The sequence below is a fragment of the Callorhinus ursinus genome, unplaced genomic scaffold (assembly GCF_003265705.2).
Source record: "Callorhinus ursinus isolate GAN/ISIS: 27379988/994484 unplaced genomic scaffold, GSC_fseal_2.0 scaffold1, whole genome shotgun sequence".
NCBI lineage: Eukaryota > Metazoa > Chordata > Mammalia > Carnivora > Otariidae > Callorhinus > Callorhinus ursinus.
In genome coordinates, this window is record NW_027397063.1 from 73,826,570 (window position 1) to 73,844,792 (window position 18,223).

The 18,223-nt window shown below is 39.3% G+C and overlaps 1 protein-coding gene across 3 annotated transcripts in view; it reads left to right on the forward strand.

Moving 5' to 3' along the window:
* The window catches only part of MCF2L2 (MCF.2 cell line derived transforming sequence-like 2), a 259,995-nt gene that overhangs the window by 73,342 nt on the left and 168,430 nt on the right, over positions 1-18,223 (forward strand). For all 3 annotated transcript variants that reach the window (XM_073896615.1, XM_073896620.1, XM_073896623.1), the window contains exon 6: positions 12,419-12,454. In XM_073896615.1, the coding sequence (XP_073752716.1) occupies positions 12,419-12,454 (36 nt within the window). The remainder of the gene's footprint in view (positions 1-12,418; positions 12,455-18,223) is intronic.

An 18,223-nucleotide genomic window follows, 5' to 3' on the forward strand; every position in this document is an offset into this window, starting at 1 on the left:
ATTGCTCTGAGAAAATATTTCATCCATCTCAATGAAAACTATCTCAGATAAGAGATTTTTCTATTTCTTTTCCCACTCTTATTTTCCCTCTTTTTGTTTCATTTTATATTAATACTCAAATTTCTGAAAATACTTCTTCCCTGTATTTTGGGTATTAACCAGACACAAAATGTATTTCCTATTCTATTTTAAATACTTATTTCAAAATATTTGAGTATTTAAAGAGAAACTCATGTGAGTCGTGAGTTTCTTATTTTGTTTTCCTGAACTGAGAAACAACATTGGGGAAGAGATGACTTACAAGAAATGAATGAACTTTTTGTAATCCTCATAAGCTTCTTTCCCTTCAGAGATAATCTTGTCACTCAAAAAGGTTTGGAGTTAGAACTAAGCTTTTGACCAAATGTCATATACGTGTTTCCCTGGTTGTGTATAAAACACACCTCTTCAAGAGATAATATGCATACAGATACATATGTGATTTATGCCCTGCTTTTCATGTGGTGCATCTGTACTAAAGTGAGAAGGACCATCTACTTTATGTTGATACTATGTCTTTAGTTACTTCTGTTTGTGGTAATGTGTGTTGATTCCTTACCCATCATATTTTCAGTTTTAAACTTAAAATCAACTTTTTAAAAAGCTCTCTGTCACCCAAACTAAAGGCTCATTTAGTAGGACATTTTTAAAAATAATTTTTTATTGTTATGTTAATCACCATACATTACATCATTACTTTTGATGTAGTGTTCCATGATTCATTGTTTGTGCATAAACCCAGTGCTCCATGCAGAATGTGCCCTCTTTAATACCCATCACCAGGCTAACCCATCCCCCCACCTACCTCCCCTCTAGAAGCCTCAGTTTGTTTTTCAGAGTCCATTGTCTCTCATGGTTCGTCTCCCCCTCTGACTTACTCCCCCTCTGACTTACTCCCCTCCTGCTATCTTCTTTTTTTTTTCTTAACATATATTGCATTATTTGTTTCAGAAGTACAGATCCGTGATTCATCAGTCTTGTACAATTCACAGTGCTCACCATATGTCTATCACCCCAATGTCTCCCCAATGTCTATCACCCAGCAACCCTATCCCTCCCACCCCCCACCACTCCAGCAACTGTCAGTTTGTTTCCTGAGATTAAGAATTCCTCATATCAGTGAGGTCATATGATACATGTCTTTCTCTGGTTGACTTATTTCACTCAGCATAACACCCTCCAGTTCCATCCACGTCGTTGCAAATGGCAAAATCTCATTCCTTTTGATGGCTGCATAATATTCCATTGTGTATATATACCACATCTTCTTTATCCATTCACCTGTCGATGGACATCTTGTCTCTTTCCACAGTTTGGCTATTGTGGACATTGCTGCTATAAACATCGGGGTACACGTACCCCTTCAGATCCCTACATTTGTATCTTTGTGGTAAATACCGAGTAGTGCAATTGCTGGATTGTAGGGTATTGTATTTTCAACTGTTTGAGGAACCTCCATACTGTTTTCCAGAGTGGCTGCACCAGCTTGCATTCCCACCAACAGTGTAGGAGGGTTCCCCTTTCTCCACATCTCCGCCAACATCTGTCGTTTCCTGACTTGTTAATTTTAGCCATTCTGACGGTGTGAGGTGGTATCTCATTGAGGTTTTGATTTGGATTTCCCTGATGCCGAGCGATGTTGAGCACTTTTTCATGTGTCTGTTGGCCATTTGGATGTCTTCTTTGGAAAAATGTCTGTTCATGTCTTCTGCCCATTTCTTGATTGGATTGTTTGTTCTTTGGGTGTTGAGTTTGATAAGTTCTTTATAGATTTTGGATAGTAGCCCTTTATCTGATATGTCATTTGCAAATATTTTCTCCCATTCTGTTGGTTGTCTTTCGGTTTTGTTGACTGTTTCTTTGGCTGTGCAAAAGCTTTTTATCTTGATGAAATCCCAATAGTTCATTTTTGCCCTTGCTTCCCTTGCCTTTGGCGATGTTTCTAGGAAGAAGTTGCTGTGGCTGAGGCCCAAGAGGTTGCTGCCTGTGTTCTCCTTTAGGATTTTGATGGACTCCTGTCTCACGTTTAGGTCTTTCAACCATTTGGAGTCTATTTTTGTGTGTGGTGTAAGGAAATGGTCCAGTTTCATTCTTCTGCATGTAGCTGTCCAATTTTCCCAACACCATTTGTTGAAGAGACGGTCTTTTTTCCTCTGGACATTCTTTCCTGCTTTGTCAAAGATGAGTTGACCATAGAGTTGAGGGTCCATTTCTGGGCTCTCTATTCTGTTCCATGGATCTATGTGTCTGTTTCTGTGCCAGAACCATACTGTCTTGATGATGACAGCTTTGTAATAGAGCTGGAAGTCCGGAATTGTGATGCTGCCAGCTTTGCTTTTCTTTTTAAGATTCCTCTGGCTATTCGGGGTCTTTTCTGGTTCCATACAAATTTTAGGATTATTTGTTCCATTTCTTTGAAAAAAGTGGACGGTATTTTGATGGGGATTGCATTGAATGTGTAGATTGCTCTAGGTAGGATTGACATCTTCACAATGTTTGTTCTTCCAATCCAGGAGCATGGAACATTTTTCCATTTCTTTGTGTCTTCCTCAATTTCTTTCATGAGTATTTTATAGTTTTCTGAGTACAGATCCTTTGCCTCTTTGGTTAGATTTATTCCTAGGTATCTTATGGTTTTGGGTGCAATTGTAAATGGGATCGACTCCTTGATTTGTCTCTCTTCTGTCTTGTTGTTGGTGTATAGGAATGCCACGGATTTCTGTGCATTGATTTTATATCCTGCCACTTTATGAATTCCTGTATGAGTTCTAGCAGTTTTGCGGTGGAGTCTTTTGGGTTCTCCACATAAAGTATCATATCATCTGCAAAGAGTGAGAGTTTGACTTCCTCTTTGCCAATTCGGATGCCTTTGATTTCTTTTTGTTGTCTGATTGCTGTGGCTAGGACTTCTAATACTATGTTGAATAGCAGTGGTGATAGTGGACATCTCTGCCGTGTTCCCGACCTTAGGGGGAAAGCTCTCAGTTTTACCCCATTGAGAATGATATTCACTATAGGTTTCTCATACATGGCTTTTATGATATCGAGGTATGTACCCTCTATCCCTACACCCTGAAGAGTTTTGATCAAGAAAGGATGCTGTACTTTGTCAAATGCTTTTTCTGCATCTATTGAGAGGATCATATGATTCTTGCTCTTTCTTTTGTTAATGTATTGTATCACGTTGATTGATTTGCAGATGTTGAACCAGCCTTGCAGGCCAGGGATAAATCCCACTTGGTCATGGTGAATAATCCTTGTAATGTACTGTTGGAGCCTATTGGCTAGTATTTTGGTGAGAATTTTTGCATCCATGTTCATCAAGGATATTGGTCTGTAATTCTCCTTTTTGATGGGGTCTTTGTCTGGTTTTGGGATCAAGGTAATGGTGGCCTCATAAAATGAGTTTGGAAGTTTTCCTTCCATTTCTATTTTTTGGAACAGTTTCAGGAGAATAGGTATTAATTCTTCTTTAAATGTCTGATAGAATTCCCCTGGGAAGCCATCTGGCTCTGGGCTTTTGTTTGTTGGGAGATTTTTGATGACTGCTTCAATTTCCTTAGTGGTTATAGGTCTGTTCAGGTTTTCTATTTCTTCCTGGTTCAGTTTTGGTAGTTGATACATCTCTAGGAATGCATCCATTTCTTCCAGGTTATCTAATTTGCTGGCATAGAGTTGCGCATAATATGTTCTTATGATTGTTTGTATTTCTTTGGTGTTGGTTGTGATCTCTCCCCTTTATTCATAAATTTGTTGATTTGGGTCATTTCTCTTTTCTTTTTGGTACGTCTGGCCAGGGGTTTATCAATCTTGTTAATTCTTTCAAAGAACCAGCTCCTAGTTTCGTTGATCTGTTCTTCTCTTCTTTTGGTTTCTGGTTCATTGATTTCTGCTCTGATCTTTATGATTTCTCTTCTCCTGCTGGGTTTAGGCTTTATTTGCTGTTTTTTCTCTAGCTCCTTTAGGTGTAGGGTTAGGTTGTGTATTTGAGACCTTTCTTGTTTCCTGAGAAAGGCTTGTATTGCTATATACTTTCCTCTCAGGACTGCCTTTGCTGCATCCCAAAGATTTTGAACAGTTGTGTTTTCATTTTCATTGGTTTCCATGAATTTTTTAAATTCTTCTTTAATTTCCTGGTTGACCCATTCATTCTTTAGTAGGATGCTCTTTAGCCTCCATGTATTTGAGTTCTTTCTGACTTTCCTCTTGTGATTGAGTTCTAGTTTCAAAGCATTGTGGTCTGAAAATATGCAGGGAATGATCCCAATCTTTTGGTACCGGTTGAGACCTGATTTGTGACCTAGGATGTGATCAATTCTGGAGAATGTTCCATGGGCACTAGAGAAGAATGTGTATTCCGTTGCTTTGGGATGGAATGTTCTGAATATGTCTGTAAAGTCCATTTGGTCCAGTGTTTCATTTAAAGTCTTTATTTCTTTGTTGATCTTTTGTTTAGATGATCTGTCCATTTCAGTTAGGGGGGTGTTAACGTCCCCCACTATTATTGTATTGTTGTCAATGTGTTTCTTTGCTTTTGTTATTAATTGCCTTATATAATTGGCTGCTCCCACGTTAGGGGCATAGATATTTACAATTGTTAGATCTTCTTGTTGGATAGACCCTTTAAGTAGGATATAGTGTCCTTCCTCATCTCTTATTACAGTCTTTGTTTTAAAATCTAGTTTGTCTGATATAAGGATTGCCACCCCAGCTTTCTTTTGGTGTCCATTAGCATGGTAAATGGTTTTCCACCCCCTCACTTTCAATCTGGGGGTGTCTTTGGGTCTAAAATGAGTCTCTTGCAGACAGCATATTGATGGGTCTTGTTTTTTAATCCAATCTGATAGCCTGTGTCTTTTGATTGGGGCATTGAGCCCATTTACATTCAGGGTAACTATTGAAAGGTATGAATTTAGTGCCATTGTATTGCCTGTAAGGTGACTGTTACTGTATATTGTCTGTGTTCCTTTCTGATCTATGTTGCTTTAGGCTCTCTTTTTGCTTAGACGACCTCTTTCAATATTTCTTGTAGGGCTGGTCTTGTGTTTCCAAATTCCTTTAGTTTTTGTTTGTCCTGGAAGCTTTTTATCTCTCCTTCTATTTTCAATGATAGCCTAGCTGGATATAGTATTCTTGGCTGCATATTCTTCTCATTTAGTGCTCTGAAGATATCATGCCAGTCCTTTCTGGCCTTCCAGGTCTCTGTGGATAGGTCTGTTGCCAATCTAATGTTTCTACCATTGTAGGTTACATATCTCTTCTCCCGAGCTGCTTTCAGGATTTTCTCTTTGTCTCTGAGACTCTAAGTTTTACTATTAGATGTCGGGGTATTGACCTATTATTATTGATTTTGAGAGGGGTTCTCTGTGCCTCCTGGATTTTGATGCCTGTTTCCTTCCCCACATTAGGGAAGTTCTCTGCTATAATTTGCTCCAATATACCTTCTGCCCCTCTCTCTCTTTCTTCTTCTTCTGGGATCCCAATTATTCTAATGTTGTTTCATCTTATGGTATCGCTTATCTCTCGAATTCTGCCCTCGTGATCCTGTAGTTGTTTCTCTCTCTTTTTCTCAGCCTCTTTATTTTCCACCCTTTGGTCTTCTATATCGCTGATTCTTTCTTCTGCCTCATGTATCCTAGCAGTTAGTGCCCCCATTTTTGATTGCACCTCATTAATAGCCTTTTTGATTTCGACTTGGTTAGATTTTAGTTCTTTTATTTCTCCAGAAAGGGTTTCTCTAATAACTTCCACACTTTTTTCAAGCCCAGCTAGTATCTTTAAAGTCATGATTCTGAACTCTAGGTCTGACATCTTACTAATGTCAGTATTGAGTAGGTCTCTAGCTGACGGTACTACCTCTTGTTCTTTTTGCTGAGGTGATTTTTTTCTTTTTGTCATTTTGTCCAGAGAACAGATGAATGAGAGAACAGAATGCTAACAGGTTAACAACGTCTCCAGCAAATATACTCTATACAAATCAGAAAAGACCTGAAACCAGGGGACAAGAAAGGGAAAGAAAGAAGAGAAAAAAAAAAAGGAAAAAGAAAAATATAAAAACAAACAAAAGCAGAACAAAACAAAACAAAAAAACAGAATATGATCAAATATGATCAGGGTAGTGCATAGATCAGTGCCACACACTAGCTTTTGGGCATATTTTGGTCTGTTAGAAGAAAGTGCCTGCTAAAATTTTAAAGGAAGAAAGACTTATATATGTACAAAATAAGGGTTGATACAATGAAGCGATGGCAGATGACTGTAAAGATGAAAATTATAAAAGATTTTAGAAAAGGAATTGATAAGAAGTTGTTTGAAAAAAGAAAGAAGATTTAAAAAAAAATAAAAAAGGAAAAAAAGAAAGGGAGAGAATGTGATCAGGCAGGAGACTAGAACAAAGCCATACACTAGTGATTTAGGGTATATTTTGATCTGTTAGAAGAAACTGTATCTCAAAATTTTAAAGAGAGAACAACTTATATATATATATATGCCAAAAATAAGGGTAACTACTATGAAGGGATAAAATATGAGTCTAAAAATGAAAAATAAAAAATGTTTTTTTAAAAAAGGGATTGATAAGATGTTGGTTGAAAAAGGGAAAAAGAAAAATTAAAAAAAAAACAGTTAAAAAAATTAACTTTGGAAAAACTAATGAATCATGGTAAAAAAAAGCCATGAATTCTATGTGCAGTATTCCCCTAGTGCTGGAGTTCTCCCGTTCTCCTTGATCGGTAAACTTGGTCTTGGCTGGCTGTTCGTGCAGATCTTCTGGGGGAGGGGCCTGTTGCCATGGTTCCCAAATGTCTTTGCCAGAGGCGGAATTGCCCCGCCCTTGTGAGTCCGGACTAAGCAAGCTGCTCGGGCTTGCTCTCAGGAGCTTTTGTTCCCTGCAAGCTCTCAGTACAGCTTTGGAGGACCAGGGTGAAAATGGTGGCCTCCCAATCTCCACCCGGAGGAGCTGAGAACTCGGGGCTCCGCTCCTCAGTGTGCCCCCAGAGAAAAGCAGTCACTCCCGTCTCCCTGGTCTCCGGCCGCACTCCGTGCTCACCCGGCCTGTGATCGAGCGTTTCTATGTCTGGCACCCGACCCCGTGTGGAGTCTCCAAACCCAGCAGATCCCTGCGGTGTGCTTCCATGCCACTCCTCCTGGGGGAGGAAGGGGAGTCTCCCTGGCTCTGCCGCTTGTTGGGTCCCTGCTGGAAGGAGCAGTGGCCCGACTGGGCCGCGGATCACAGTTTATGGCAACCCTGAGCTGAGAGCCCGCGCCTCGGCTCCGTCTCTGCAGCCGGCTTCCCCGCTCCGATACCTGGGAGCTCTGCTGCACTCAGGCACCCCCGGTCTTTCTGTGACCCCAAGGGTCCTGAGACCACACTGTCCTGCGAGGGTTCCACCCCCCGCTTAGCCACTGGAGCGACATCCCTCAGGGGAGCCGGCTTCTAAAAGTTCCGATTTTGTGCTCCGCGGCTCTATCACTTGCCAGAAGCGGCGGACAGAGGCCCCCTCCCCCGTCGTCTATCCTCCCGAATATCACCTCGGATTCACTTCTCCGCACGTCCTTTTCTGTTCAGAGTGTTGTTACTCTTATCTTCCATCTCCTGTTGAGTTCGTAGGTGTTCAGAATGGTTTGATCCCTATTCAGCTGAATTCCTGAGACCAGACGAAATCCAGGTCTCCTATTCCTCTGCCATCTTGCTCCTAGTAGGACATTTTTTAATGCTAAACATTCACCATGTCAGCTACCATTTCACCTGTGGAAGATGATCTCACTGTTCTGATGCACCATAGAGTTCAGTGTAATGTTACCAAACTTGATGGAACCAGACGTCAAAATACATTTAACCTTTTAAATGACAGCCCAAACTGTTGGTTTGTCTTCCTTACTTTGTTTTTATTTTTTTTAAATTTTTTTAAATTTAAATTTTACTTAGTTAACATACAGTGCAATATTGGTTTCTGGAGTGGAATTCAGTGATCCATCACTTAAAATAGCCAGGGCTCATCACAAAAAGTGCCCTCCTCAATACTCTTCACCCATCCTATCCCATCTCCCCACCTTCCTCCCTCCATCAACCCTGTTTGTTCTTTATTGTTAAGATTTTCTTATGGTTTATTTCCCTCTATCCCTTTCCCCTGCCAACTTCCCATATGTTCATCTGTTTTCTTTGTGAGATCATATGATATATGTCTTTCTCTTTAGGTCATTTCACTTTGCATAATACACTCTAGCTCCATCCATGTCATTGCAAATGGCAAGATTTCATTCATTCATTATTCAGCTGGATAATATTCTACTGTATATGTGTACCACATCTTCTTTATTCATCAGTCGATGGACATTTGGGCTCTCTCCATAGTTTGGCTATTGTTGATAATGCTGTTATAAACATCAGGGTGCACGTACCCCTTCAAATCTGTATTTTTGTATCCTTTGGGCAAATACCTCTTAGTGCAATTTCTGGGTTGCAGGGTAGTTCTATTTTTAACTTTCTGAGGAACCTCCATACTGTTCTCCAGAGTGGCTGTACCATTTTCCATTCCCACCAACAATTCAAGAGGTTTCCCCTTTTCCCACATCCTTGCCAACACCTGTTTCTTGTGTTGTTAATTTTAGCCATTATCACAGGTGTGAGGTGGGATCTCATCGTGGTTTTGATTTGTATTTCCTTGATGATGAGTGATGTTGAGCATTATCTCCTGTGTCTCTTAGCCACCTGGATATCTTCTTTGGAAAAATGTCTATTCATGTCTTCCGCCCATTTCTTAACTGGATTATTTGTTTTTTGGGTGTTGAGTTGATAATCTCTTTATAGATTTCGGATACTAACCGTTTATCTGATATGTCATTGCAAATATCTTCTCCCATTCCTAAAGCTGCCTTTTAGTTTTGTTGATTGTTTCCTTCATTGTACAGAAGCTTTTTATCTTGATGAAGTCCCAATAGTTCACTTTTGCCTTTGTTTCCCTTGCCTCCTGCAATGTGTCTAGTAAGAAGTTGTTACAGCCAAGGTCAAAGAGGTTTCTGCCTGTTTTCTCCTCTAGGATTTTGATGGATTCCTGTTTCACATTTAGGTCTTTCATCCATTTGAGTTTATTTTTTTATATGATGCAAGAAGGTGGTCCAGTTTCATTCTTCTGCATGTGGCTGTCCAATGCTCCCAACAACCATTTTTTGGAGAGACTTTTTTCTATTGGATATTCTTTCCTGCTTTGTTGAAGATTAGTTGACCATAGAGTTGAGGGTCCATTTCTGGGTTCTCTGTTCTGTTCCATTGATCTATGTGTCTGTCTTTGTGCCAGTATCACACTGTCTTGATGATTACAACTTTGTAATAGAGCTTGAACATAGTACTAGAAGTCCTAGCCTCAGCCATCAGACAACAAAAAGAAATAAAACACATCCAAATTGGCAAAGAAGTGAAACTCACTCTTTGCAGATGACATGATACTCTATGTGGAAAACCCAAAAGACTCCACCTGCAAATTGCTAGATCTCATACAGGAATTCAGCAAAATGACAGGACATAAAATCAATGCACAAAATCAGTGGCATTTCTATACACTAACAATGAGACAGAAGAAAGAGCAATTAAGGAATCGATCGCATTTACAATTGCACCAAAAATCATATGATACTTAGGAATAAACCTAACCAAACAGGTAAAGGATCTGTACTCTGAAAACTATAGAACACTTATGAAGGAAATTGAGGAAGACACAAAGAAATGGAAAAACATTTCATGCTCATGGATTGGAAGAACAGATATTGTTAAAATGTCTATGCTACCCTGAGCAATCTACACATTCAGTGCAATCCCCATCAAAATACCATCAACATTTTTCACAGAGCTGGCACAAATAATCCTAAAATTTATATGGAAACCAGAAAAAGACCCCGACTAGCCAAAGGAATGTTGAAAAAGAAAACCAAAGCTGGTGGCATCACAAATCCAGACTTCACGCTATGTTACAAAGCTGTCTCCATTTCATTTCTTTCACTCTAGTCATTATTTCCTTTCTCCTACTGTCTCTGGGCTTTGTTTGTTCTTCTTTTTCTAGCTCCTTTAGTGTAAGGTTAGGTTTGTTTGAGACTTTTCTTGCTTCTTGAGGTAGGCCTGTATTGTTATCATCTTCTCTCTTGGAACAGCTTGTACTGCATCCCAAAAATCTGGACTGCTGTGTTTTCATTTTCATTTGTCTCCATGTGTATTTTTTGATTTCTTCTTTGGTTTCTTGGTTGACCCATTCATTGTTCAGTAGCATGTTATTTATGTTCTTACACATGTGTTTTTGTTCTTTCCAATTTTTTTCTTGTGGTTGATTTCTAGTTTCATACCATTATGGTCAGAAAAGATGCATGATATGATTTCAGTCTTTTTGAATTTATTGAGACTTGTTTTGTGGCTAACATGTGATCTATTCTGGAGAATGTTCCATATGCATTTGGAAAGAATGTATTCTGCTGTTTTAGGATGAATATATCTGTTAGATCCATCTAGGCCATTGTGTCATTCAAAGCCACTGTTTCCTTGTCGATTTCCTGTCGGATGACCTATCCATGGATGTAAGTGGGGTGTTAATGTCTCTACTATTACTGTATTACTATTGATTTCTACCTTCATGTCTGCTAATAGTTACTTTATATGTTTAGGTGCTTCCATGTTGGGTGCATAAACATTTACAATTGCTATATTCTCTTGTTGGATTGTATTCTTTATCATTATGTAGTGTCCTTCTTTGTCTCTTGTTACAGTCTGTCTTAAAGTTGATTTTGTATGAAATAAATATTGGTACACTAGCTTTCTTTTCACTTCCATTTGCACGGTAAATGTTCTTCCATTTTCCATTTTCAATCTGCATATGTTTTTAGGTCTGAAATGAGTCTCCTGTAGGCAGCATATAGATGGGTTTTGCTCTTTTATCCATTCAGTCATCCTATGTCTTTTGATTTGAAGTATATTCAAAGTAATTATTGATAAATACATCTGCCATTTTGTTTTGTGTTTTACAGTTGTTTTTGTAATTCTCTGCTCCTTTCTTCTTCTCTTGCTGTCTTCCCTTGTGGTTTGATGATTTCTTTATTGATATGTTTGGATTTCTTTCTCTTTATTTTTTGTGTGGCTATTACAAATTTGTGTGTGTGTGGGTGTTTGTGTGGTTACCATTAGGTCCATATGTAACATCTGATGCATAGAGCAGTCTATATTAAATTGTTCATCATTTAAGTTTGAACCCATTCTAAAAGCACTAAATTTTTACATCTCCAACCTCCATGTTTTATGTATATGATGTCATACTTAACTTCCTTTTATTCTGTGAATCCCTTGACTGATTTCTGTACAGGTAATTGATTTTACTGCTTTTGTGCTTTAACCTCCGTAATGGTTTTGTGAGTGATTCATCAACTACTTTTTTAAAAAAGTTTACTTAATTAATCTCTACACCCAACATGGGGTTCAACTCATGACCCCGAGATCAAGAGCTGCATGCTCTTCCAACTGAGCCAGCCAGGCTCCCCTCATCTACTACTTTTATTATGTCTGCATTTACTTGTGAATTTTTTTTCATTTTATAATTTCTTACTCCTATTATGGCCTTTTCTTTCCACTCAAAGAATTCCCTTCAAAGTTTTTTGTAAGGCTGTTTTAGTGGTGATGAATTCCTTTAACTTTTATTTGTCTGGGAAACTCTGTATCTTTCCTTCTATTCTGAATAATCTTGCTGGATAGAGTATTCTTGTTTACAGGTTTTTTTTTTTCTTTCACCACTTTGACTATATCATGCCACTTTCTTCTGGCCTGTATAGTTTCTGCTGAAAAACCAGCTGATAGCCTTATGGAATTTCCCTTTTATGTAACTGTTTTCCTTTCTCTTGCTGCTTTTAAAATTCTCTATCATTGCTTTTTCCATTTTAAAGACTGTGTGTCTTGGTGTAGACCTCCTTGGGTTGATTTTGTTGGGGGCTCTCTGTGCCTCTTAGATCTGGATTTCTGTTTCCTTCCTCAGATTTGGGGAGTTTTTAGCTATTATTTCTTCAAATAAATTTTCTGCCTCCTTTTCTCTCTTTTCTCCTTCTGGGATCCCTGTACTGCTAATATTATTATGCTTGATGATGTCACTGAGTTTCCTTAATCTATTCTCAGCTTTTATTATTCTTTTTCTTTTTTGCCATTGAGCTTGGTTGCTTTCCCCCCCACCCTTGGGCCTGGCTACCCAGAGCAGAGAGCTTGGTTGCTTTCATTACTCTGTATTTCAGATCACTGATCTGTTCTTCTGCCTTCTCTAATTTGCTATTGATACCCTCTAGTGTATTTTTAATTTCAGTTATTGAGTTCTTCATCTCTGATTGGTTCTTTTTAATATTTTCTATTTCTTTGTTGAAGGTCTTGGTGAGATCCTCCACTCTTTTCTCAAGTCCTGTGAGTATCTTTCTGACCATTACTTTGAGTTCTTTATTAGGTGTATTACTTATCTCCTTCATTTAACTATTTTTTTAAGATTTATTTATTTATTTTAAAGAGAGAAAGAGTGAGCGTGCGCACATGCACGTGAATGGGGTAGAGGCAGAGGGAGAGCGAGAGGGAGAGAATCCTCAAGCAGACTCCCCACAGGGCATGAAGCCTGATGTGGGGCTTGAAATCATGACCTGAGTTGAAATCAAGAGTTGGACACTTAACTGACTGAGTTACCTAAGCGCCCCCCATTTAACTTTTTTAATGTGGTTTTTGTCCTTTTCTTTCATTTGGGACATACTCCTGTCTCCTTATTTTGTCTAACTCTCTGTCTATTTCTACAAGTTAGGAAAGTCAGCTTTGTCTCCTGCTCTTGAAAATAGTAGCCTTATGAAGAAGAGGTCCTGTAGTGCCCTGTAGCACAATGCCCCTGTTTACCTGAACCAGGTGCTTTAGGAGTGTCTCCTTTGTGGGTTGTATGTGTCCCATATTGTGGCTGAGCCTCGTTTGCTTTCAGTCCAGTTGGCTGCAATGGCCGACTTTGCCTATTGTGGGTGCACCAGGCAATTTGTTCCCTGTGGGGTTAAAGGGCTGGTCTGCGGCCACTGTGGGCTTGTAGTTGGACAATGTCAGCAGTCAGACCAGGTGCTTGCCCTCAGCCCATCTGCCAGGGCAGCAGTGGTACTAAACTTCAGGGCATTCTCCCATGCTGCCCCCTGAGAGCCTTGTTGGTGGGTGGGCCTGGCAGTTAGACCAGAGGTCTGCCCTAGTCCCATCTGCTGGGACTGTAGTCACACTGATCTGTGTGGTTATCTTCCTCTTTCCCCAGGGGAGGAGTCACTTTGGAGTGGCACTGGACCCTGGGGGTTGCTTGCAGGATGTGTCTTGGCAGGAGCCACTTTGGAGAGACGCCAGTGGAGTAGGGTGGATGAGGTGGATCAGCAGGAGAATGCAGAAGTGGGGTGTGTGGTGTTAGCAAGCTATGGGAGAGTGTTTGAGCTGGTTTCCATAGCTGTCTGGCTATCTAGGCTGCCTTGGGGTTGGGGGTGATGGCACCTGCTGGGGCTTTGTTCTAAGAGAAGTCACCTGAAGATCCTGCCCCTCCAGTGCAGGTTGTGAGATTAGTAAATAAATCTCCTTCCCATATACCCTTGGCACTTTCAGACTGCTGCTTCTATACCATACCTTGGTTGGGTTGTTTGTTGTTTTGGCTCTTTAAGGATGGGAACTCAGTTTCCTATCGCCCTCTATCTCTCCCAGAGCTAAGCCTGCTAATTTTTAAAATACCTGGACTAAAGCCCTCCTGATTGTAAAAAGTCACAAAGTTAAGCTCCACTGGTTTTCAAAGCCAAATGTAATGGGACTTGTCTTCCCACTGCAGGTTCCCTGTGCCCCGGGTCCCTGGTGTGGAGTCTGCTCCTCACCCTTCTCCCTGTTTGTGGTGTCCCTGCTGTTTGTGGTTAAGTCTCCATGGGAGTTTGGTTCCCAACTGCATCTCTGCCCCTTCTACCTCTTTCTGTGTGGCTTCCTCTCTATTAACTGTGGAAAGTCTCTTCTGCCAGCCTTTGGGTTTTCTGAGTTAGCTGCACTGATGTGGCTGTTATCTAGGTGTGTCTGTGGGCCGAGGTCCTCTTACTTCACCATTTTTTTCAGAAGTCCTCTTTGCTCATTTTTAATTATATGTTTTTTTACTGTTGAGTTTTGAGAGTAGATATGAATCCAATGTCAGATATGATTTGCAAATATTTTCTCCTAGTTTGTGGGTTGTCTTTTCATCCTCCTAACCATGTCTTTTGCAGAGCAAATGTTTTTAATTTGGATGAAGTCCAGTTTATCAATTCTTCTATGTGTTGTGTTTTTGGTGTTGTATATCAGAACTCTTTGCCTAATTCAAAGATTTTCTCCTGATTTTTCCTTTATGTTTTTTTTCTCCAAGTTTTATGTTTTAGATTTAGATCTCTGATGCATTTTGAGTTAATTTTTGTATGAGATGTAAATTAAGGTTCCTTTTTTTGCATATGGATGTCTGGTTGTTTTAACACCATTTGTTGAAAATGGAATTATTTCTCCATGGAATTGACTTTTTGCACTTCTGTCAAAAGTCAGGTTCATGTCTGCCAGGGTTCAGGGATGATTGGGTTGTCCTGAAATAGACTCACACAAATATGATCAAGTGTTTTTTTTTAACTCTTTATTTTAAAGTAATTATAGTAGCTATAGTAATTTTGAAATAATTACATAAGTACAGATTCACAGGAAGTTGCAAAGATAGTACAGAGAGGTCCCATGTATCCTTCACCCAGTCCCTGCCCTCTATGGTTGCACCTTATGTAATTATAGTACAAAATCAAAGGCAGGAAGTTGATATTGATGTATGTTTAGTTCTATTGGGTGGGGTGTGCCTGTAAAGGATAGCACAAGGGTGGGGTGCCTGGGTGGCTCAGATGGTTGGGCGTCTGTCTTTGGATCAGGTTGTGATTTCCGGGTCCTGGGATCGAGCCCTGTGTCGGGCTCACAGCTCGGTGGGGAGTCTGCTTCTCCCTCTCCCTCTGGCTCTCCCCCTGCTTGTGTTCTCTCTGTTTCTCTCTCTCTCTCTCTCTCAGATAAATAGATAAATCTTAAAAAAAAAAGGATAGCATAAGGGAGACTTTTGTAGTGATGAAACAGTTCTGCATCTTGATTGTGCTGGTGGTTACACAAATCTACAGATGTGAGAAAATAATATAGAACTAAACATACATCAATATCAACTTCCTGCCTTTGATTTTGTACTATAATTACATAAGGTGCAACCATAGAGGGCAGGGACTGGGTGAAGGATACATGGGACCTCTCTGTACTATCTTTGCAACTTCCTGTGAATCTGTACTTATGTAATTATTTCAAAATTACTATAGCTACTATAATTACTTTAAAATAAAGAGTTAAAAAAAAACACTTGATCATATTTGTGTGAGTCTATTTCAGGACTCTACTCTGTTCCATTGATCTATTTGGCTGTCCTTTGCCGTTACCAAACCCTTGATCTTTGTAGTTTGTAAGTCTTGAAACTTTATTCATTTTCAAAATTGTTTCACCTATTCTATCTATTTTGCATTTCTGTATAGATTTTGGAGTTAGCTTGAGACTTTCTACAGAAAGAGACTTTCTACAGAAAGTCTGCTGGGATTTTAATTGGGATTGCTTTGATCAATATTTAACAGTACTAAATCCTCTAATATCTTCCTTTTATTTCTAATTTTCATTTTTAGCTTCCAATTTAAAATTTGTCTTAATCCTCTACAGTTAAAGATGAGTAGGCAGAGTCCCAGCAAGCATGGAACAGAAGTTAGGTGGAACAGAAGATGTGCAGCCTGGCAGGATGCTTTTTATTTTTTTAATTTATTTTTATTTTTTATTTTATTTCATTTTTTTAAAGATTTTATTTATTTATTTGGCAGAGAGAGAGCACAAGCAGGGGGAGCAGCTGAGGGAGAGCGAGAAACAGGCTTTCTGCTGAGCAGGGAGCCTGACGCCGGGCTCACCTGGGATCATGACCTGAAACGAAGGCAGACGCTTAACCAACTGAGCCACCCAGGCGCCCCAGGATATGTTTTTTAAAACTCTGGACTGTGTGACAAAGTTACTTCTGCCTAATAAGATGTTCCACATTGGTATTAAAAAAAAAAAACAACTCCAAGTGTTACCATAGCAATTAATATTTCAAGAAGCAAAATATATTGGCAATTTCTTATTTTGTGTCCTAAAATTTCTAATTCTAGAAAGACTAATTATCTTTTTGAAACTCCCAAAAGTGGTTTAAAATTTTTAGGAGGGAAAGGCAAAAATGGATTCAGGTTTGGTTTCTTTCTACTTTTTCTTATATTATAAATGTAATTTTTAAAATTCCCAAACTTCTGGGGTGTCTGGCTGGCTCAGTTGGTGAAGCATGTGACTCTTGATCTCAGGGTTGTGGGTGTGGGACCCACATTGGGGGTAGAGCTTACTTAAAAAAATGTAATTAATGCTAAAAGCAGCATAGACCAGAAAGGAACACAGACAATATACAATAACAGTCACCTTACAGGCATTACAATGACACTAAATTCATATCTTTCAATAGTTACCCTGAATGTAAATGGGCTCAATGCCCCAATCAAAAGACACAGGCTTTCAGATTGGGTTAAAAAACAAGACCCATCGATATGCTGTCTGCAAGAGACTCATTTTAGACCCAAAGACACCCCCACATTGAAAGTGAGGGGGTGGAAAACCATTTACCATGCTAATGGACACCAAAAGAAAGCTGGGGTGGCAATCCTTATGTCAGACAAATTAGATTTTAAACCAAAGACTGTGATAAGAGATGAGGAAGGACACTATATCCTACTTAAAGGGTCTATCCAACAAGAAGATCTAACCATTGTAAATATCTATGCTCCTAACATGGGAGCAGCCAATTATATAAGGCAATTAATAACAAAAGCAAAGAAACACATCGACAAAAATACATTAATAGTGGGGGACTTTAACACCCCCCTGACTGAAATGGACAGATCATCTAAGCAAAAGATCAACAAGGAAATAAAGACTTTAAATGACACACTGGACCAAATGGACTTCACAGACATATTCAGAACATTCCATCCCAAAGCAACGGAATACACATTCTTCTCTAGTGCCCATGGAACATTCTCCAGAATTGATCACATCCTAGGTCACAAATCAGGTCTCAACCGGTACCAAAAGATTGGGATCATTCCCTGCATATTTTCAGACCACAATGCTTTGAAACTAGAACTCAATCACAAGAGGAAAGTCGGAAAGAACTCAAATACATGGAGGCTAAAGAGCATCCTACTAAAGAATGAATGGGTCAACCAAGAAATTAAAGAAGAATTAAAAAAATTCATGGAAACCAATGAAAATGAAAACACAACTGTTCAAAATCTTTGGGATGCAGCAAAGGCAGTCCTGAGAGGAAAGTATATAGCAATACAAGCCTTTCTCAGGAAACAAGAAAGGTCTCAAATACACAACCTAACCCTACACCTAAAGGAGCTAGAGAAAAAACAGCAAATAAAGCCTAAACCCAGCAGGAGAAGAGAAATCATAAAGATCAGAGCAGAAATCAATGAACTAGAAACCAAAAGAACAGTAGAACAGATCAACGAAACTAGGAGCTGGTTCTTTGAAAGAATTAACAAGATTGATAAACCCCTGGCCAGACTTATCAAAAAGAAAAGAGAAATGACCCAAATCAACAAACTCATGAATGAAAGAGGAGAGATCACATCCAACACCAAAGAAATACAAACAATTATAAGAACATTTTATGAGCAACTAAATGCCAGCCAATTAGATAACCTGGAAGAAATGGATGCATTCCTAGAGATGTATCAACTACCAAAACTGAACCAGGAAGAAATAGAAAACCTGAACAGGCATATAACCACTAAGGAAATTGAAGCAGTCATCAAAAATCTCCCAACAAACAAAAGTCCAGGGCCAGATGGCTTCCCAGGGGAATTCTATCAGACATTTAAAGAAGAATGAATACCTATTCTTCTGAAACTGTTCCAAAAAATACAAATGGAAGGAAAACTTCCAAACTCATTTTATGAGGCCACCATTACCTTGATCCCAAAACCAGACAAAGACCCCATCACAAAGGAGAATTACAGACCAATATCCTTGATGAACATGGATGCAAAAATTCTCACCAAAATACTAGCCAATAGGCTCCAACAGTACATT